The sequence below is a fragment of the Tauraco erythrolophus genome, chromosome 1 (genome assembly GCF_009769465.1).
Source record: "Tauraco erythrolophus isolate bTauEry1 chromosome 1, bTauEry1.pri, whole genome shotgun sequence".
NCBI classification, from domain to species: Eukaryota; Metazoa; Chordata; class Aves; order Musophagiformes; family Musophagidae; genus Tauraco; species Tauraco erythrolophus.
In genome coordinates this window covers 16,434,748-16,456,764 of record NC_141465.1, presented here as the reverse complement: position 1 = coordinate 16,456,764, position 22,017 = coordinate 16,434,748, and the positions used below count along the sequence as shown (strand labels likewise).

At 35.9% G+C, this 22,017-nt stretch overlaps 1 protein-coding gene across 1 annotated transcript in view; it reads left to right on the top strand.

The window, feature by feature from the left end:
- DCAF6 (DDB1 and CUL4 associated factor 6) overlaps nt 1-22,017 on the top strand; it is a 99,701-nt gene that overhangs the window by 11,652 nt on the left and 66,032 nt on the right. Inside the window, exons 2-4 of the mRNA XM_086630119.1 lie at nt 9,219-9,280; nt 15,704-15,796; nt 21,098-21,283. Coding sequence (XP_086486245.1) covers nt 9,219-9,280; nt 15,704-15,796; nt 21,098-21,283 — 341 coding nt within the window. The remainder of the gene's footprint in view (nt 1-9,218; nt 9,281-15,703; nt 15,797-21,097; nt 21,284-22,017) is intronic.

The following is a 22,017-nucleotide window of genomic DNA, read 5'->3' as shown; positions in this document are numbered from 1 at the left end:
CATGTACTGCATGTACTGGATTTGTATTTCACGATGAGGCAATGATGTGGGAGATCACTTGAGATCTCTTTCTTTTATTTATTTTTTTTAGTGTTTTTTTTTCCTGTAGCCTTCTTCCAGTTGGATTTCTTCCATTAACTGCATTAGAGTAGACCATTAAGCATATCTGTGTTTAGTCACTTCTAAGTTGTTGTGCTGCAATACTGTGCGTTCTTGTGACTTTGCTTGTGATTCCTGATCTTCTATGCTTGAATGTCCCCAAAATAGTCTAGTGGGATATAACCGATCATGTATCAAGAACTTGTTGACACTTGAGACTAGTCCTGTCCCTGCGGTAAGGAAGAAGATCGGTTCAGATGCAAAGTGTGCCAGCCTTCAAACAAAGCTGGGTTTTTCACTGATTAAGTGCAAGTCTCAGCATTTTCATGTCTTTGGGGCTTAGTGAGTTGCTGATTCAGATGTGTCCCAAATGCTTTAGTATGTGTTGAATCATTAAATATTGAACATGAATATTGCGAGATGGAATCTGAGTCGCATCAATGAATTTTAATATCCCCTATTTTCCTCATTTTATTCTTCAAGGATTTGCAGGCTTTCCTCAGGAAAATTGAATGCATCATAAATGTTACTGTTCTCTACTTAACAGATATCATGAGGAAGATGAGGATCCATCCTTCCCTTCCCTGTAAACTGAATGTGTTCTGAACCATTAGTGATGTTTGTTCAACCTCTATTAAACTGCTGAAACTTCACCAATATAGAAAACTATTATACAAAACCAGAACCACCTCTTTAATTAGGTTGCATGGCTTTGTTTTTATTGTTATTGTAGTGTGTTCTCATTATTTACCTTTTCAAGGAAATTAGGATAAATGTGGTTCTTCTTTAATTAGTTTTTATTTTAGAAACACTGTTATGTTCTGAAAACTATCTTCAGTAAAACACGAGTCTCTTGAGTTAAACAACAGGGTTTTTTCATCATTTAAGATGAATACATACAGTTCAATGTAATAAGCAATGTAACTTTTAAAAGTAACCTTTTTTCATTGTTTTTTAAATCCCCAATGATAATCCAACTTACATCACAGTGTTACTTAATTGTTGTCTATTACCAAGACTTAGATTCCTACTTAAGCTCAACTTTTGACGTCATCTATCTTTAAACTCTAACCCTGGGCAACTTCCAAGTGTTTACACTTGTAATCTCACGGGGTTATGTACCTGTATCTGTTACGATGTGTGTATCTATATCTATTTCACATCTTCCCCCAAACCTGGCAGTGTGTAATTGACATACTACCCGGGATTAAATGGTATGTTTAATTAGATGTGTGTGCAGAATAGTTAATGTTTTAATTCAATTCCGTCCTGTACAAATTCTCAGTTTCACTGAGACATTCTTGTGGGAAAGCTCTGCTTTTTTGCTAGAAGACATGTCTCCATAGATATACTGATAAGCTTTTATATAATCACTTCCTAATCTGTTTAAAAATGTGTATTGAGTTAGCTTAAACAACTTTAAATAGTAGGCTTTTATTTTCCCCAGAACCTTTGTCCGAAATGGGCTAGGGGATGTTCATGTGAGTAGTCCTGCTGGCTGATTTGAAGAAGCAGTAGCCTTTGATGGATGCTTAAAGGTAATGGAAGGACTGGCAGCAGTATTGGGCACACATATATTCAGCCTAAGAGGATGTGCCCTGCTAGGAATGTTTTTCTCTTAAGAGCAGATTCCATTAACTTTTTTTTTCCTTCTGCTAGTGATTTTCCGTGCTCTGGTATTCATTTTGCCTGAGTGCTTGGAGCTGATAGAAGATCATGGTTCTGCTGCTAGCAGTCTTAACTTTTGCGCTGGGGTTCAGTCATACCCTGGTTTCAGCCTCTTAGAATCTGTCTGTTCTCGCTGAAAAGTAGAGCTCCTAATTAACCTTGGCTGTTACACAGAGAGAAAATAAAGCAGAGTACCTGATGTGATGTGTCTTTCCAGTGTCGCAAGGATTGTCCGTGTTACTATGTTAATATAACTTTCACAAGACAATATTCAACATATGTTACTGTTCCACGTACTATTTCAGATGAAGACCTTTCAAGGACAGAGAAAAGCATTTCCAAATACATGTTCACACCTACAGCAGTGCTGTTTACTCTAACTTGCAACACTGCACAATATTTCTTTCTGCCTTCAGTTAATGGGAGCCTCCTTTCATGAGAAGAAAACAGGGCCAAAGTGTAATTTTCTAGATCTGATGACTGTTCAGTTTTGTGTTGTTACCTGTTTTAGAATTTCAAGTTGTTTACTTGGGAGACGTATTTTAGTACTGGTAGAGAAAACAAAATGCTTTTATGTTTGGTTAATCATACATCCAGTTAATCACGCTTAAGCCATATCAGATAGTTTTGTGTTGAGAAGAGTAAGGTGGTACATGTTATCTTTTTTGCCTTTGGTTGTCTTTTACTTAGATACAGCTTCTCTTTGCTTTATCACCTGAAATTTTGTCCTCTGCTCTGTAGAAATTAGAAGCACTCGTAACATAATACAAAAATTTGAAGTGCCTTTTATCTCAATGAGTAGTTTGTATATGATCATTGGACTACTTCAGAGGATTGAGTGAATATCAAAATCGTGGAAAACTGTGGCATTTTTTCTTCTGTCACAAAAACACGCTCGTTTTTTCTTCCGCTCAGCTGCAATCTGACAAGAACAGTGCAGAATACTTTACTGTGGGCAGCATAAGTGGGGACAGGATAGCTGTCAGAATATGGTGTACTCGTGAATGAAATCCACTTAGTACTAGCCAGTGTAGCACACTCACTCAGACGCTGGTGTTAGAAATGCACAGGTAAAATGCCTTCTCTGACAGATACTTTATGCCACGTTTTTGCCACTGAGAACATCTTATAAAGTTGATATTAATACAGTTGAATTTTATGTATTAAGTATCTTTCAAGCATAAAACATGGTAAATGTCAAACAGAAATTAAACACATTGGTTTAAAGCTCAAATGCTGGTAGCCTTACCAGTGATGGAACTCAAAGGAAGCTTATATTCTGGAGTAAATACTTTTAGAATCTGAAATGTGTTTGACAGTTAATTACAGACATTGCTACTATTGGAAACAAATCTTATCTGTATTGTTACCTATAGTGACTTACTCTTGCAGATTTGGTAGAAGCAAACCTAAACAGAAGAATTTTCTGAAATGTTTATTGATTACCCTAAAATATGTAACATGGCTTTTTTTTTTTTTTTTTTTTTACTTCAGCAGATCTCTTTTTGTGTTTCTTTTGAAATTGAATTTCGTGTCAATATTCTCATCAGGAGATATTATAGGCTTACTGGATTGTAATTCAGGGCATAGTGTCCCATTTTCTGTAGTTTCTGTCTTAGTGTTAATATGTGAAAGTTTTGTGTTTCTTAATACATTAAGCTTATTTTGAAGCACGTTTTAGGATCTGAGTGGAAGCTTGATTAACACCAAGTTGTTTGAGGCTGGGTGTTTAATAGCAAAGCTTTTATGTATTAAAATGGCAAGTGTCTTCATAGAAATGAAAATATTTTGTGTTTTCGGTATAGTCTTCAGACCTTCAGTCTTAATGGTGTATCATTAAGAACAGAGAAGAATTTGGGTTATCTTGTTCATAGTAACTTGAAAAGTAATCTTGTAAACATTGACAGTAACAAGAGTTACCATGTTTTGGCCTTCATACAGTAGTACAAAACAATAAGGAAATAAAAAGCAGGGCCTTGATCAAAGGACTGGAGGTCACACCATGGGATTTGGTTTCTGGCAGTACTGCTGATTCACTCTCCTTTGATAAATTCTTTCAGTTTCCTGCGTCACAGTTTCGGTGTCTATAAAATGGGGCCACTGTCAGTCCACGTAGCTAATGAAAGTTTTTCAGCATTTTAATTAATCTTCAAGAATTTTAACATACCTCAATGAAAGTTAATTCAGTTGATATTGTGTATAGTCCTGTTTACTGTATGGTATATGGAGAATTCTGACTGCTGCATAGAATATTCAAAGTCATTTGCTGAGGAAAAACCAGCGTGTCGATACATTGATTGGAAGTTAAACTGGATCACTATGCAGAGGCTGACTTAGTCAATCCAGCAAAATAACCTGTATACAAATGAACTGGACTTGCCATCCTTTCATGGAGTGACTTCAGAAATATGTAAACTCTACCCTGGAGAATGACGAGTAGTTCTTCAACGGGCTTAGAGCGCAAGATAACATGTGCTCTGCATTGGGAACAGATGCTGGCTCTGTTTCAGTTTTAAACTAGGGCATTCCAAATGTCACAGCAAGCTAGCACTGAGGGACTTGGCCTTGGAAAGAGCCAGCTTGACATAAATGAGTGTTCATTTGACAAACAGGATCTATTACCGGTTTTCTGAATAAAGGTTGTCTTTGAATGTCTCATACCATGGTGGTGCTACTTAGGATCAAAGTTCTGTAGAGCAGAAATGTACTTCAAAGCTAGACCTTCTTCATGAAATGATTTTTCAATGGGAAATTCTGGAGTACAGTTTTAACTATATGAAGGTTTTACATGCTTGAAGCATTTAAACGTCACTGCTGTCATCAGTTCTGAAGTAGCATTGACTAAGCAGCTTACAAAAGAGGTGTGTGTACCTCTGCCAGGATAGCCATGTAGAAAACACCTGACCAGCAATTCCTAAACTGAAGATTGTGATGTAAATGGAGTCATAACTGCTGTGAGTGGGCTATACAAGGGGCATTATGACATTTTGGTATTGCTCCCTGAAGTGAGATTAGAGCAGTGTGTACGTACCCAAATGCCAAATTTAGGCAGGTCTCCAGAGGGGACTAGCAAGGCGTCATTTGGTTTGACGTTGTGCACAGGGGAATGTTTTGAAGAAATAAGTTAGAAGGAAGCAGCTGCAGTTTCTCTTTTGGCCACTTTTCTGTGTTTAAATTCATATTATGAATGACGCGATGGTGCTTCTTCCATACCCAGAATGTGGCCTTGGAAATGGTCCTGTGGTCTCTGGCTTAATATAAACAAAAAAAATTATTGATCACTGTACTGAGGGTGGCACCGTACCTTGAGGCTTCAGTTAGCACATAACGGTTGGTGAAAATGGGTGGATGGATAAAAACGGAATTGATCTTTGTACTGAGAGTGGCACTGTGCTTTGAGGTTTCAGGTAGTGCATTTTGTCTAGGGAAAATGGTTGCGTGGAGCATTAGCTTGATAGCTTTCCAAATTTCAGCTCTGGAAACACTTCACAGGGAGGTCATCATTGCCATTTGAAATGTAACAGTGCTTTTTTTGTTTGTTTTATTTTATTCTTGTTGCTACTTTCACCTTAGCAATTTCAAAGCAAACCTCGTGTATTCCGCAGTCCAGTGAGATGATCTTGGTGATGACAGCTTAATCACTTGATTCCTATCTTAAATGGGCCTTATTTGAATATAAGAAATGAAATATTGAAGCATCCTCACAGACTTAAATTATTCCATTTCTGGCAGCATATAGTTAAGGGAAAAAAGAAACAGTTTCTGGCTCTTAGAGAGCCTGTACACAGTATTGGGGGGGAAAAAACTCAAAACTTGGCAGAGGTTTTAGTGCTGATTTTATAAGAAAAAGGTACTTTATGGGCTTTTGTCAAAAACCTGGGTCTCCATCATCTGATCTGAACCGGGAGCCGGGAGGGCCATCTTCATTGGAAGGTGGAGGGAACAGGTAGCCATTGCATTAGGTGAATAAGAGTTAAAGATTGTGAAGATTCTTGTCACCTGGGAGAGCAGAGTCCTTGAGGAAGAGAATTTGCTGTTAGTCTAGCAATAAGAGTTGTGATGCACCCGAGGAGTTAAAAAAAAAAAGGAATGTAGCCTACTAATAAAGGAGATAAACAGTGTTTTGTTTTTAATGTTTTAGTTTGATAAAAATGGGAAAGTGACAAAAATATTCAAGTGACTTAAGTATTGGAAAACTCAGCTTACTGCTGAGCTTATTTATCAAACGAATGAACTTGTAGAAGTCATTGCTGAAGTACGGGAACACAGATACACTGGCTTAACTCGGCTTTTAACAACAGCAAATGCAGAGACAGTATTTTCTTCAGATCAGTTTATTTGAGTATTTCTGGTTTTTATTTTAGGGAAAAAAAACATTCAGGATCTGATGGTTCTACTTCTGAATGATAGATAAACTAGAAACAATCCATTCAGTTGCCCTATTGTGTTTAGTACTTTATCAAATAGGAAGGTTTTTGGAAGCAGAACATTTTAACTGTTTTCTCCCTTGCCCCCTTTTTACTTTAGGGAATAAGGAAGATGTTTAAGTGTTGTAGTTTTGCTTGTATTTAATTCCTCCTTCAAATAAATGTTTAGATAAATAGTGATCACATGATATATTGAACGAACCACATATGCTAGTGTGTGCAATCCTATAATTTTTTTTTTAATGTTTTAAATAGGAGAGTGTAAGTATTTAAGACATCGTATGTCTGAATCTCAAGTTAAACATTTACTGAAACTTGTACAGCTACTGCTTTCCTATTAAGACCAAAAAATCCTAATCTAACAACAAGTCAATTCCTACCTAATTTTGTCAACAGACATCTTTAAGGAAATAAAAATTGCAACTGAAGATGTGATTAGAACACATTTGCTGTTTCTTGCTTGCTGATTTAAGTGATTTGGATTAAAACCAGACCATACGGGAAGGAGGAAAATCTGCTGCTCTGCTTGTTTTTAAAAATGAGTTAAAGGAATCTCCTTCAGTGTTTCTGTACAGAGGATTCTCAGCAAGCGCCCGCATGTTGGTCTGCAAACACCACCTCGCTTCCAGATGTGTTGTTTGCACATAGCACTATGCCCAGGAATCATCCACTGCTATCAGACTTTTCTGTTCCGCAAGTGAAAATGTGATGAGACTGGCAAACACTGGATTTTTGTGTTGGTCTGTGGAGCATATCTTTCTTAGTGAAGTTATCCCATTGGGAGTCACGTATAATTGTGCTGTACTTTGCATTACAGTAGCACTCCAGAAGGAAACTGTTAGATTTCTATAATGCAAAGTGATACATGCAGCAGGTGATATTTCCCACCTCAGTATTCACATTTACTTACAAGCAAGTGTTGTAGAAATCAAATTAACCTGAAAATAGAAATCTTCATTGAAAATACACATATTGTTCAGTGATTTGAAAAAAAAATAGGATTTAACTGAAAAGTACAGTAAACTGACCATTAAGGACCTAAGTTCAAAGTCTGTTCCTGTAGTGGAAAAAAATGGATCAGGAACGTGGTAAAGAATCAATAGTGAACTAGGTAGCTGTATTCCCAATTCAAGGATACGTACCTTCTTGCTAGTAGGGCGTGGTGCATAAGGTTAAGTTTGTTATTTTAATCTGTCTCTAATGATGGCTATTCCTGGTTAACAGAAATTGTAGCACTTCTGAGGCATCACAATTTCCATGTCTATAAAATGGGGCACAAGAGAATATGGCTTTTATCTTTTTAAAGCTAGCTTAGGTGTGCTTTAAAAGCAAGCCATTTATAACCATTTCACCTGGGCAGTACCTTCTCTTAAAAAAGAAAGTGTTTTGCCAAAATACGATCTTCTTCTAATGTGTTACTTGACTTGTGTTGTGAGCGATTTTGAATTTTGGAGGTGACTTCTAGTTCCAGCAAAAACGAGGTGCCAAAACATACCTTTTCAGGGAGGCAAAGCTGTATGAACATGGAATGAGGTGCTGATGTGCTTGTACCTGTGGGAGTTGGTGCTGATTGAAGGGTTTCCTGATCTTCAAGGAAGCGTGGCAGGGATGTTCAGTGCCTGCTCCTTGGTCCGGGCGTTGTGCTGTGGCAGTCTGTGATGGAAGGGACCAGGTATGGATATCAGGTGTTCTTTTTCAGTGCTGGAAAGTATATGGGACAAATAAAAGGCATTAAGAGGAAATGAGCAGAGAGAGGAGAAGTTACTTTTCCAAATTTGTGCTACAGTGCCAGAGGCAACACTGGACTCTGAAGTGGTTCTGCCTTGAGCTGAACCAAAATGAGTTCAGAAATGTAGAATTCTCAGATGTGGAGAGGATTCTGTTGCAGGTCTTTCCCGGGCTCCGTAGCTTCCTCAAAGGAAGGCAGGAAGGTTAATTTTGAGTGAATTTCGGTAGGTTTTATATTTGAAAACAGTGCAGCCTAACATAGGCCCACAGTCTAATGATCTTACCTGAGTTTTGTTCTGAGTTGTACAAACACAGGACAAAAAAGGTAATGGTCCTTGAGTTTAAGTGCTTTTAGGATTTAAATTAATTAAATTTAAATTAATTAAAAAGATTAGTTTATCGGTATTTATCTTTTCTGAAAGTGCTTTCTGGGGATTATTAGGTTCATTATCACCTGTTTTCATAAAACGAGGCACTCTAAATTAAACGAAAGCTGGAGCTATTTGTTTAAACATCTAGTTCAGGAAGAGACTACATTGTTTTCAATACACTTCATTTTTCCCTCTTCACATGTATAGTACAGTAGTGTTTTTAAGTGCAGTGGTAAGTCAGCTTGTATTTAGGGAATATGGACATTTGCTTTACTTAATATGCATTTATCAACTTCTTTCTCCTTCATCTCTTCCTTTCACATCACCTTTCCAAAAGTTTCCTCTGTGTTTTATCCCTTAAATATATATTAAATGAAATGGTACTGGACTTCAATGTTATTTTTCAAAATGCAACATTAATAACAGAATTGAGCTTGAGTTTTCTCTAGTTTAAGAGAAGGCGTAGAATTGTAGGTAATGCTTGGAAGATCAACTTCCAGTTCTTTGCTGAAATTACGATACCATGTTTTGCTTTCTACTTGAGACCTAAACACATTCTTCTTTATATTCCTATACAAAAGGTACACTTCTTGAACTGCTGCCTTTCAGCTAAGTTAACCAAATAACCACAGGGTTATTTTCTGCTTTATGGCTATTAGTTTTAGAGGAAGTATCAGCCTGTGAACCTGTGAAATGTTCATTTTGGTGTTTCTGCACTCTTATTAAAGGTGGTGGAATCGCAAACGTAATGCTTGTCTTAGCATTTCTAAAAGTGAGAGCCATATGAATTGTTTCAAAACTTACATTTATATTCTGGTTCTTTATTGCTTAGGTTTTTACCCGTTAGTGCCCATTACTAGAGTCTTAATTACTTCTTCAGTGTTACTGCTTTAAAAGAGTATGTAATTAATGTTTTTCTTCACAGGGAGAAGAGAATTTATCCAAAGATTAAAACTTGAAGCAACCTTGAATGTGCATGATGGATGTGTAAGTCACTTCTTACTTTTTTTGTTTGATAGAAGATGTTAAATTGTGATTTCGTTGCCACGGTAGTAGTTCCTTAACTTAAAAATGCAAATACTGTGTATTAAATCTGAGCTGGAAACCTCCACTTCTTAAGACCTGCATCTGAATTCTATAGGTATTTGTTTCTTCTTAAACATCTGACACTCTACCTTTGAAGCAAAACAAAATGCTATTCCTATATTTTAATACTGCATCCTACTCTTGGAATAAATTAATCTCCTATGCCAGGAAAACACATGCTTATCTTTTCAGTTAGAACTCATCCTACACCTTTAAATGGAATTTTTATTAGTTTTGTGCTATGTTGATACATTTTGTTGACTTCAAGCTGTCTTAGTGTTTTGAGTGATTTATTCTCCAAGTCTAAAAAGCTACTGATCAAGTGCTACATGGTTATTTAAAGAGGCTTATTTAAGCCTCCCCCGAAAGGCAATAACGTAATTTGAAATATTGCTTATTTAAATTTTTATTTTTTTTAATTGGTCCAAATGTTTTAAGTCATATTCTTCTAAATAAAAGATTTTATTTAAACTAGGTAAAGGACAAAGAGAATGCTGTATTACCTTTGAATAGAGCAGAAATTCTTGATTGTTAAAGAATTGTCTTTGTTGTACAAGATATCTGAAAAGTGAAGGGGTACTAGATGTTCTATAAAAAGTAAAAATGTAAGTGGAAATTTCATACTTTAACATGTTCATTTCAAAAGCTGTTCAAATGTAAAGGGTTTTTTTACCTTGAGTTGCTTACACTTGTAGCTTTAAATTAAGAAGAGTTATAATTGTTAACTAACACAGTAATAGTTTTAAAGAAAATGTGTAAATAAGATCTAGTCTTTTGGCTTGAGATCAGAAGTATGATTCTTGACTTGCATATGTTTTTGAGAGACTTGAAAGACTGGGAAAGGCAAGGATTAGAATTGCTGTACATAAAAAGTCAGTTACTTTTGCTGTACTGACTGTCATTGTAAGTTTAGTGTTCTGATGATGATGGTGTTGACTTATGAAAACAAATGCATTAATTTCCCAGTTTTTTTTCAAGAAACGTTCTAAGAATTACAGTGCAAGGTCTCTTCCAACCCAAACCAATCTATGATTCCGTGTGTAGAAACTTATTTATCAGTTTTTATATTCAAGATTGTAACAGTGATTTTTACTTGGGAATTTCTTTTCTAGTAATTTTTCATCTTGAATACACTTAAGATGAAATTTTTCAAGTTTCTTTTCTTGAAGGTGGTTGGGGTATTTTTTAATTATTTTTTTCTTTGTTTTCTTGTAAGAATAGTCATTTTTGTCTATAAAACAGAGGACAGGAAAATAGTATTTCTTTTTTACTTGTTAAAAGTGAAGTGACTGATCTCTATTTTAGTTATACGTCATGTGACAGAAATTGCAAATTTGGTGTTGCTTGGATCTACCTGGTGGATCTGTATTTGAAAATTAATTTTGAATTGATTGTGTTAGCTTTTAAAGTGCGCTTTAACATGTGGCCTAACTGAATTGTTTTGCTGGGTAGAAAATGTTCTAATTCTGAACTTATAGCATTATGTGCAGGTGTTTAAAGACATTTTTCAAATTGTAGGAGTATTTTAGAAATTAAATTTGCTCAGAATTATCCACCTTTAAAGAATGGAGTATTAGGGGTTCTTACCTCATTTACTGTGTGTTTTTTAGCAGAGAATAATCTTTAATGGCTAACAACATTCAATATAATTTCTTACTACTTGCTTTAAAAAAATCTGTGAAATAAAAGTAAATGAAATTACGATGCCCTTACTGATTAAAATCCTTATACCATCAATGGTAAAGGATCATATCAGTCTTTCCTCTTCCTCCAGTTGCTGGATCAACATGCATTTCAAATGTGAGGAATGAATGCCATAGTTGTCTTCTTAAGGGTGCTTCTGGATTTGTTTTTTGTAGGGTGGTTGGGAATTTTTGGAGGGGTGGAGGAAGGGGATCGGTTTTGGTTTTTGAGGGATTTTTTTTGGGTCTTTTGTTAAGAACATTTGCATTCTTCTGTGGAATAAGTTGTGACTTGTATTTTCTGTATAAAGCATGCTGTGTAATTGGATGTGGTGGACAGCATACCTAAGGCAAGAATTTTTTTTTCTAATTGAGGATAAAAGTCAAATCCAGCTTCCTACCTACCATTTGATCTACGTTGCACAAAAGAGAGATCGTGTGAGCAATATGACTGTATGTATAATCGTACTCGGGTACAACATCTTTAAAGAAGGGAATAGTTCCATGAATTACTTCAAGTATACATGCTCTTGTAGCAGTAATATTACCATAGCATCTTTTTGTTTGAGATATGAGTATTTTAATCTCAGAGTTTAGGTACCTTTGTCTTTGAAATAGTGCACTTTTCCACTCTGTTTGAAGACATAGTTTCTAGCAGCAGTATGTGCAGTAATTGAATTGGCCTACGGAATCATTGATGTCTGCTTGTAACCTTATCATCCTTTCAGGGCGTGGTTTGCCTCTTTCAACAAGATTGACATTGTCCAATTCAGAGCGAGGTCATATGTGTGCCAGAAGTTGCCATTTTCCATGTTAACTCTAAGAGGAGCTTAAGATGAGGAGGAAATGAGTTAGGTGAGATGCTTTCTGTATGAAGTGGCTAAATCCAAAGGAGAAATGTTGGAAGAGAATCAATTTGAACCAGCAGCAATGAAACGTGAGGAAAGTAGAGGAGAAAACAACTCTAAACCATATTGAATTGGAGTAAAAATATTGCTTATTTTCTTCCAGTTCTGGTCCTGTGAAAGCTGAGGAAGGTAGAACGGCAGAATGCATAGGCAGATGGAGTCTTTGACATGAGGATAATACTACATTTTAAAATAAAGAGGATTACCTGGAGGAATAATTTCTTATTTCTATGTATAGACATTCAGTTCAGTAACAAACAAGCATCCTGTGTGGCATACGTCTCCTTCAGGATGTACTTGTGAGTAAGTAATTTTTAGATGTAGTCCTCAAAGCTATGGTTAAATTAGTATAGGAAGTTTGTTTGCATGTTGTTAGAATGTGCAGTTTTCATCTTTTCCTCTACAGATGAAAAATAGTGCCTTTTTCACCCCCTTCCTTGCTTGGGAAATCTTTCTGATATTCTGGATATCTAGAGTAATTTTTATTTCCTTTCTTATATTTCTTGTAGTCTTCTAATCTATCCTGTTCACAAAAGAGTTAATTCTACTGTTACATTGCATACAAGCAAGGAATTTGCTTTTTTAGTTTTTTAAGGATTTGCTGTACTGCCTCCTGTGTTGTCTTTGACGAAAACACAGAGATAGTAAATTTATTTTTTACTACTGACTAATGAATTAAAAGTGCCTGCTGCTTCCTTTCAAGGCTAATTGAGTGGGAAATAAAATCAGATACAGTTGATAATGTGTATTTCTTAATAGAAAAAAGCTAATTACACACCCTTTGACTTATCTTATTAGTAATTGTCTATCGTTTGTGTTTGATATATCCTTTCTTTTGGGTCTAAGACCTTTTTCCAAGAATTTAAAATCCTTAGTGTAGTGACTTTTACATTATGCTTTTAGTTGGGTGTTGAGTGGCTGTGGAGGGAGTAGATAGGTAGCTTTTCTACATGGTTTTGAAATATAAACCAATTTTCTAGCTAGTTCTCATTTTACAATGTATTTTAATAGTAAGTTTACTACCATGGAAGGAGACGTGAAAACTTTTTTTAATCTGCTTTTATTAAGCATCAGTTTTTAGTGATCTATATGCATATTTATTGGGGTTATTCACTGCTGGTCAATAGGTTGTACCGAACACTGATGACTGACTGGAAAGTCAGTATTCTCTGGGGAAAAAAAAAAAAAAAAATCAAACTTATTCCACTGAAATACTTTGTTATTTTTTTACTGATTTTCTGACAGTAATGTTGAGAGGTGATCTGGTACAGAATGGATAGCCGGTTTAGTTATGGACATCTAGCACCCGTTTGGTTATGTCATCTCACTTCAGAAGTTTTTCTGAACCAACTTTGGCCTGGGAAGGGTGTATTGAAATTGCTCGACCCTGAGGCAATCAGTGCAATGAAATGGGAATTTAGAAGGAGAATGATTGATGTCTTGTGTAGGCTTGCGACACTACGATTTATATAATCATGTCTCCCCTTTGCATCTCCAATGCTTTCTTTGCTTTCCTGTCCTTCAGATTTTGGTTTTGGACACACATCTCCACCCCTCCACCCTGCTCGATTTGTTTAATTTTTGTGCTAGCTCTTCTTTCTCACATAATGTTTTTGAATTTTTTGGCAGTTTCCTTGTTTTTTCAGTTTTTTGTTCTTGGTTCTGTTCTTGTATCCTTGCATCAGCATTTTGGTTTCTTTAGGGCAATGATAGTATTTTTCTGCCTGAAAGGAAATGTAGGTGAAAATGAACATTCTTGGGTTTTGTGTTTGCCCTAGATGTAGTAATGTGCTATGTCTGACAACGTTTTTAAAGTATAGTCATTGTCAGGATAGGTTACGTCAATGATAGATGGATCTGGAGGCTAGTTGAGTGCATGGTTCTTGGTGATTGACAGGCAGGGTTATGAAATCAGAAGAGTAGCCAATGCAAGGTCATGCCAATGCTTAGCTGAGCCTGATAACTTGGCCCTGAGAGTGGCCAGTACGGATTTGACAGGAAAGTTGAGACAGGGCAAGCAAGCAGTACTTGAAGGGTATTCTAGAGAACACATCACACTTTAGTGGACTGATGGAGGTGAAAGTTGCATCTTTGTTTCTGATAATTTTTTTTGTTTGTTTTTCTTTGATGAATATATATATTCTTCTACTTCTGGTGTTTAAAATATTCCATGACAATCAATTCTAGTTTTAATAAAATGCCATGTGTCACGTGATGGTTTCACTGAAGCCTTTCCGTTTCCTCTACTGTAAAGATCCATGGAAAATTCTTTCTTTCTTTTCCTATGTCATTCATGATTTCATAAGCTTCTACCATATCCCCTCCCCCAAGTAGTACAAATTAATTGCTCCTTGCAATAAAAAAATGTTAGGTACCTATGATCACCCTTGTCATTCTTTTTCATAATTTTTCAAATGGGCAGTAATAGACATGGAGAATATGTGAGTGGGATATGAATCAAAACTGCATAGTGTGGAAGACACAGATTTACCGTGCACGAATGTATACACTGACAGAATGTTTGCTTTTCTTATGGATCTAACGTTATTTGACTGCTGCTGAGCATTAAGCTAACTCTGCCATAGGCATGTCTGTTGTAACATGAAGATCTGTCTTGTTTTTTTTGTTGGGTTTTTTTTGAGTGACAAAAGCTGATTTAAAGCTCCTCAATGAATATGTCAAGTTATTGCCCATATCTGTCTGAAAGAGCTAATTCTGATTTTACAACTTTACCTAATTAAGGACCTTGTTAAGCTTGTGATTAAAATAGTAACTAAAATGAGTATATTTATTTTAAACAAAAAGATTTTTGCCATTTGGGAAAAAAAAAAAAGCTTAAGAAAAGCATTTAGGATGAGGTGGGTTTTTACTGATTATATAGTCCACTCTGATACATCACACTAAGGCAATTATTGTACAAACAGAATATAGCCAACAGAAGACGTTGATGGCTGCAGTTGGACACTTAAAGCTACTTTAGAGGCTACTTGCAATAATAATGGTCATGCATGCAGTCTTTGGTGCTTGTGCATGAGGTGCTGCTTGAAGACAGGTTACTCTAAGGATACTTTCTGAGCTTCCTGGGTTTTGATGGCTTCTCCAGCATTATTTCATTGACACATGATTAAACACAGTCTTTTGAAAAGGAGAATTGCTAAGGAAATATATAGTAAAGTTCTCCTGATACGATTCTGTACCTCATTGTAGGATTCTTCTTTCCCAGCACGGTTTTTCACTCACACTTGTCAAAAGAGATCTGGGATGGATTCTGTGGTGCTTTTCAAGTTATCCCTGAGAAGGTCTGGTCACTGAAAAGTATACAGAGCAATGGATGGTCAGAATTTGGATACGGTGAAGACAGAATAACGAGAGCATTGTGATGCCCTCCAATTCAAATTTAGAGAACTCCGTGAAGTAGATTTGGTACATTAAAGCATCTGAATGTGTAAAATTGTGGCTACTGAGGCTTTTGTGGGAAGGCTTAATTTACCTGATGGACTCTTTAGGAGCAGAGGGAGTAATTGAGATGCCATAGGTGAAGCAGGTGATTCCTTTATCAATTTGTTTCAAAACCACTTTTTTTTTTTTTTTTTGGTGCTTGCTGTTTAGAAATTACATAATTTCATTTGAATTTGTTAACTCCAATTTCTATAGTGTTGGATGAGTATTGATGTTTTAATATTCTGAAAATTGAATTAATGTAAGTCTAAAGTAATTTTTGCTAATTCCTACAGGTGAATACAATTTGCTGGAATGATACAGGAGAATATATTTTATCTGGTTCAGATGACACCAATCTGGTAATTAGTAATCCCTACAGCAGAAAGGTAGGTTTGTTTCTGGATACTTAGTAATTTTCAAATAAGATTTAAGTTACTATTTTTTAAGATATTTAGATATTTTCCAAGATATTATTTCTCAGATAGTAATTATCATCTGACAAAGATAATATCAGGCACTTCATAGTGTTTATAAATGGGAATAAAACTTCACAGTGCTTTAAAACCTTAATACTCTAATCCCTTGCAACATAGGTATTATCCCATTTTACGGTAGGTGGTCTGGCACAAAAGGAACATGGTCTCACAACAGATTAGTGTCAGAATTATCAACAGGATGCAGTAATTCTTTGTGAAATCTTATAGTCAGATTAATTGTTTTCTGTTTCATTTTAGTTTTAAAATATTGTATTAGTTTTTGCAGTATGTAATTTACTGAGTTGTCTTTGTGTGTAATGTTGAAGCGTCAATCTTGATTAAAATACTTTATTACCATTTGAAGTTATATTATCTTGTGTGTACATGCATGTGGATGGAGGAGAATTTGTACTGAAATAAGGGAAGCAGGTTTGTGAAGGGGGAAATGCTGTAAAGGTCTCTGCTTTTCCACGTCTGCACTTGCACATGTTACAATGCAGTCGAAGGGCTTCCAGTAATGTCAGCCAGCATCCATCACCTAGTAGCAGTGTTCCACACTTTGCTCTATAAGTTGCTGCTGATAGTTCAATAGAACAGATGCTCTGAACTGTGTCCTTCAGTGCTGGGGATCCTGCGCAGCAATGTTCAAGTGAAATCCTCTCTCCCACGCTTTCTCAGAGGTTGAGAACAAAACCCTGAAGAGGTGCTGAAAAATTAAATGTGGTGGGGGAACCAAAATGTGTGGTTAGTATGGTGGAAGAGAGTTTGAATAGAAGGTTATGGAGGGAGCAATATTTTGCCTTCCTGAAGAGCTGTGGTGGGAAAATAACAGTGATCTGGAATGTTAACCTGTGCCTATAGGTTAGGTTAACCTAACCTTTTTCCTCACTTCCCCAAATAAGCCGTAGCTTCCAAACTTCATCTCTTCCTCTCAGCTATTGGTGTCAGTCTGACAAAGTTCAGATCAGTGTTGTTAGACCAGGGTTTCTCTTGGACTGGGAGTTCAGCTGAAGAAGAAGAGGTATCTAAGACAGCTATGAAATAGATGAAGGGCATATTCCGAAGTGAGTGATGTTGGAGCAACTTGCAAAGTAAATATTTTTCATGCAAGTAAAAAGTGTTCAATATTAGTTATTGTGCAGAGTTTATTTTAATATATTGCTATGGGATAATTGCTTTATAATTATTATGTAATCATTATATTAGAACATTGTCATATTTTAATAGATGCAGCAATTTAAACTTAATGCTTTCGTGGGATGATTTGTTTTTTTTTTCCCCCTGTTGAGTACTTCTGCTGCACTTAAGCCAAATGAGAAATACAGGAGATGTTTTGTTTTCTTAAGTCAGCTGAGTTATTTTTTACATAATAGCAGAGCAGATAGATTTTATTTATTTATTTATTTTCCCCAATGTATGCAACTGCAATTATAAACCAGCAGGTACTAGCAAGAAGACTTAATAATCAGTGTTGTTCCTGAAATGTACAAGAGATGTGATTTTTAACGACTGTTGCATTTGTGTTAGCTTATTTTCTCTGGCTTGAGTAACAAAATCAATACAGGAAAAGGGAGCAAATTGGTATTGGTACCAGAACTCCACTGTAATTCTGTCATCTTGATAGATATCCTTATCACCATATTTTCTGTTGTGAGCTGGCTAGAGTAGCAAAAATAGACTTCAGCCATCAATATAGTCTTCTGTCTTAGTAAAATATCTGATTTAATAAGGAAGCATTTAATCTTGTTTAACTCTTATTTACACGAGTTTTATGTAAGTCACTCCAGTTTGCGTTATGTATGGCCAGATGCAAATGTTAATTGTTACTATGTAACATATGTAATGTGTCTCAGAAGGAGAAGTTTTTCTAAAGATGTTTCTCAAGTTTGAATAGGTTATATGTTTATAGTGTTTGTGCACCTGAGGAGAAAAGTGTTACTGTGATTTCTAATAGTAATTGCAAGTCTAAATCAAAAGGATGAGCACTTTATTATACTTTGGGATGGCTGAGAAAAATTCTTGTGGCTCTTCCTAATTTTATTTGTTTTAGGCATCACGTTACTGAGGGTGGGAAGGGAAGAGAGTTTGGCTGGAGCTAAAGCTCTACTCACTGCGAGTGTGGTACAAAAAGATGGGAATTCATGTATTTACATCAGGTTGAGCACTTACTTTTCAAAGTCTTTAAAAGAAGCCTGAGACTTCTCTCGGCTAATACCAGCGTGAGGACAGGATTCTTATGAGTAGTTAACACTTAAGATTTTTGAATCTTTAGCCTGGTTTGCCTTCTGGGAGAGAAAGGGTTCAGCTCACATGAGAAAGTGCTGGGGAGGCTTTGGAGGGTGCTTAGCGGTGCTGAAGGTTTACAGCTTTTCTAGAATCAGGATTTGCTACTTTTTGCTTTAGGATGAGGTTCTGTTAGGTTTGCTTTCCTTTGCTTCTAAAGGGGGTTTGAGCTCTTCAAAGGAAGTACTATTGAAAAGGCTGGATTGTATATGATTCTGTGCTGAGTATCTTGAATGACAACCCTTAATTTAGGGTTGTCATTCAAGATACTACTACATCCTATAAGGCTTAGTAACCCACTGATATTTGACTTGCATTTGTTTCAACAGGCTTCTTTTTGAAAAGTAAGCCAGAATGGAAATAAAACCACTTTTGGTTTTAGTTTTTAGTTTTTTGTGGGTTTTTTTTGTAGCTGTTTTTAGTTTTTAATGTGACTTTAAAAATGCTAGTTTGTTTATTATGGTGACTTTTTTCTTTTTATCATAAAGAGTTGCCATTTCGATATGGAACTTAAACATTTCGGGTTTAAAGAATACAACAGAGTAGCTGCCAGAAATTCTGATTTCTTGGAGGAAAGTACTTATTGTTAAGAATGGAGCTTGTATGAAGGCTTCTGAGATCACTACATCAATTAGTAATACTGTCCTGAAGAATTAATCTGTGATTTTAAGAGATGCAATTTGAATTCTTGAATTTGTTATCTCTTGAGTTGGATATCTGTGTAACATATTACTTAAGCAATTGCAAAAGTTATGAGAATGTCTGAATCACTACAGCTAGTCAAGTACTTTGAGGAAGATCCATAATTCTTTTTCTTGCTCCTCCCCGTTTTCCTCAGTCATTAAGTATTTGTAACCTATTACATGTTGGTAGTAAAATGCTCCGATGGAGTAAGGTGGTGGTATTGTTTTACTCTGCGTAGCTAACGATAGGCTTTTGGGGGTTGGTTGTGTGTGTTACATTTTCTCATCTTTTTTGCTGCCTAGGCACGAGCAACTTTTTATGCCTGTTGCTCCCCTCTATAAGGCAGTATAATATCCAGAGTAGAAAAGGATGTACAGTGCAAGTCAAGAAGGGCATGGAAAAGCTTCTGCGTATAGTAAATACTGCAGTACTGTAATACTTTTTATTATAACTGTGCAACATGATCATCAAATTGAGGAGCAGGCAAGACGAGGTTAGGTCTGCCTGTGAGAAAACTCTTTACCGAAAATATGTAGCTGTATTTATTTCTGAATGCTGTTTCCGTTTACAGTGGAGGAGAAAAGAAGGGAGGGAAAGAAAAGTCTGAATTTTTCCAAGTTTGAGGACAATCATCAACTGTAGATCTCCACATCTAAACTGAGATCTCCAGGTGTGGAAAACTGAAGCAGAAGATTAGAATAAGTTAGCTATTGACTGCATGAAAAGCAAGGGCATTAGATTGGGATTTGTCAGAAAAAGGGGAGAAAGTACAAAGCATGTGTAATTTGGTGAGAGAAGGACCCTGTACAACACAGCAAAGAGAAAAAAGTCTGCCTGCTTGTGTTCAGTGATAGGGAGGAAGTAGTGGAGAACTTATAAGATGGCAGAGAAACCTCCAGTTGTGGTTTTGGTTGGTTTTTTTTTTTTTAATTATGGAGATCAAAAAGGATTTTTTCACTTTAGCAATAGCATAAAATCAGAGGTGGGATTGGAGGTGACGTCTTTAACTGTCATCTGAACTAGAGTACCTTATGGATGACTTCTTCTGGGTTGGTCCTTTGATATCAAGCCTCTCATTTCTTTTAAATGTCTGTGTTTTGAAGGTTTTCAGTAAAATGCACAAATCTGAACAAATCTAAATGAAGAGGCAGATTTATTGGAATAAAATTAATGGTTTACATCTCCTGATTTTGATTTTTTTTTTTTTTAAATACTGAGCCTTGTGCATCTTTCCGAATATGCAGATACACTGTTAATCTTTTTTTGTGTGAGTTGTTTAAAAGGTGTGAAATAGCACTTGTAAAATATTAAGCATGAGCTATCACTGACAGCAACTTCATTTGCATAAAATTTCCTTTGATTAAGTTAATTGAGTGGAAATTTGAAAGTAATTTTCTTACTGTAAACAGCTTGGTAAGTATCTTTTTCCTATTAGTAGTAGTGAAAATGCAGTTGGTTTAAATGCTGCAGATGGAAGAAATAAGGTAAGAGTAGAATGTTCACTATTGCACAGGAAAGCATATGGAGCATTTTTTCAGTTTTAATAGACTAATAAGAAGTATTTTAGGAACTATAAAGAGTCATTACGAAGTGTTTAAACCAGCTGCGGTTGTGAAGTAAATGATATGCTGCTTTGCTGTACTATAGATGAATGACGTTCCTTGAGACGAAGTCAAGTCTTAGTTTATTGCCCTGTAATCATGTTCTTAAATGTTTATTTATTTTTGAGTGGTTTCAAAACATCCTTTCTTATTAACTTAAGCTCTCCTTTTTAAAGTGAGTGTATTTTAAGAGTAGCATCAATTTTTAGAGTCTGTAAAGTTGGCTTGGATTACCATGCCTTATTCTTCTTGACCCATGATGTTCCAGATCTTCTAAATCTCCCCTCACTGACATGCTGGCTGGCTGCACTATCACCCTGGTCTAATGTTTTACTTTGAGAAACCTGACGTGATACATAACAAGCATTTTGAAAACAAAAGGTGGCAGTTTCATGCCAGTCCTTTCATTTCGCAGGCTACTTTGTGCCAGTGCATAGATGAACATCTCTTGTGGAACCACTTTGTTCTTAGGAGGAATTTGGTATAGGGACCGCCTCTCTGTTCTGTTGTATTAAACTGTAGGTTACTGGCAGCCTGTACATAACTGATGTTTTATAGTACCAGAGTCTGTGTTGTTTTCCCATTCTTTATTTGCTTCGAAAATATTAACCTGATACAGCCTTCCTTTTTCTTTCTTCCTTAGGTTTTAACTACGATTCGCTCAGGACACAGGGCCAATATTTTTAGTGCTAAATTCTTACCGTGCACCAATGACAAACAGATCGTGTCTTGTTCTGGAGACGGAGTAATTTTTTACACTAACGTTGAACAAGATGCGGAGACCAACAGGCAATGCCAGTATACGTGCCACTATGGAACTACCTATGAGGTACCTCACAAAAGTACATGATAATTTAGTAGAATACGTATTTTCTTGCATTGTTGCCCAAGATTTTAACGAGACTGATGAAAGCTTTATTTTGATAAGAATTAAAGAACCTTCCTTCTAGCTTTTTTTATTTTTTTTTTTTTCCGTTAGAGTAGGCTTTAAAAGAGAACTATGTTGTCTATTAAAGTGGACGACTTTCCAAAAGGTAGTGTCATAAAGACCATTTTCTTTGCAAATATATTAGCTGAATACACCTTCACTGAAAGAATCTTTTGCAAAGTGAAGTTGATTTAAATTGTGCTGTGGATTTCTTCCTGAAGAAAGAAACTTTTCAACAGCTTAATGTTTTTTTCACAATTTAAATCCTTCTAAGAAATGCTTATTTCAGCATGTGTGAATAACTTAATCTGAAAAATATATTTACAGTTTTAGGTAATTTCTATATTTTGTATTCTAGCTAACTCTTTATTGGTAATTTTAGAGCCAGTGTTTCAATCCTGTCTTGGAAGTTTTGTTCATGTAAATAGGCAAGTGAAGAAACAAAGTGTTACTGAAGTTTGGAAGATAATCAGATTTATTGATCTATTTATTTTTTTTAATTACAGCAAAATTTTCTGCTTGTAAAATTGGGTGTGTGTGAAAAGGTTGTGTGCGCAAAGAAAATGACTGAAGTACTGCCTGAATTCATTTCTGATCGTGTGTAAAAGTATCCTTATCCTTATGGTTGCAACTAC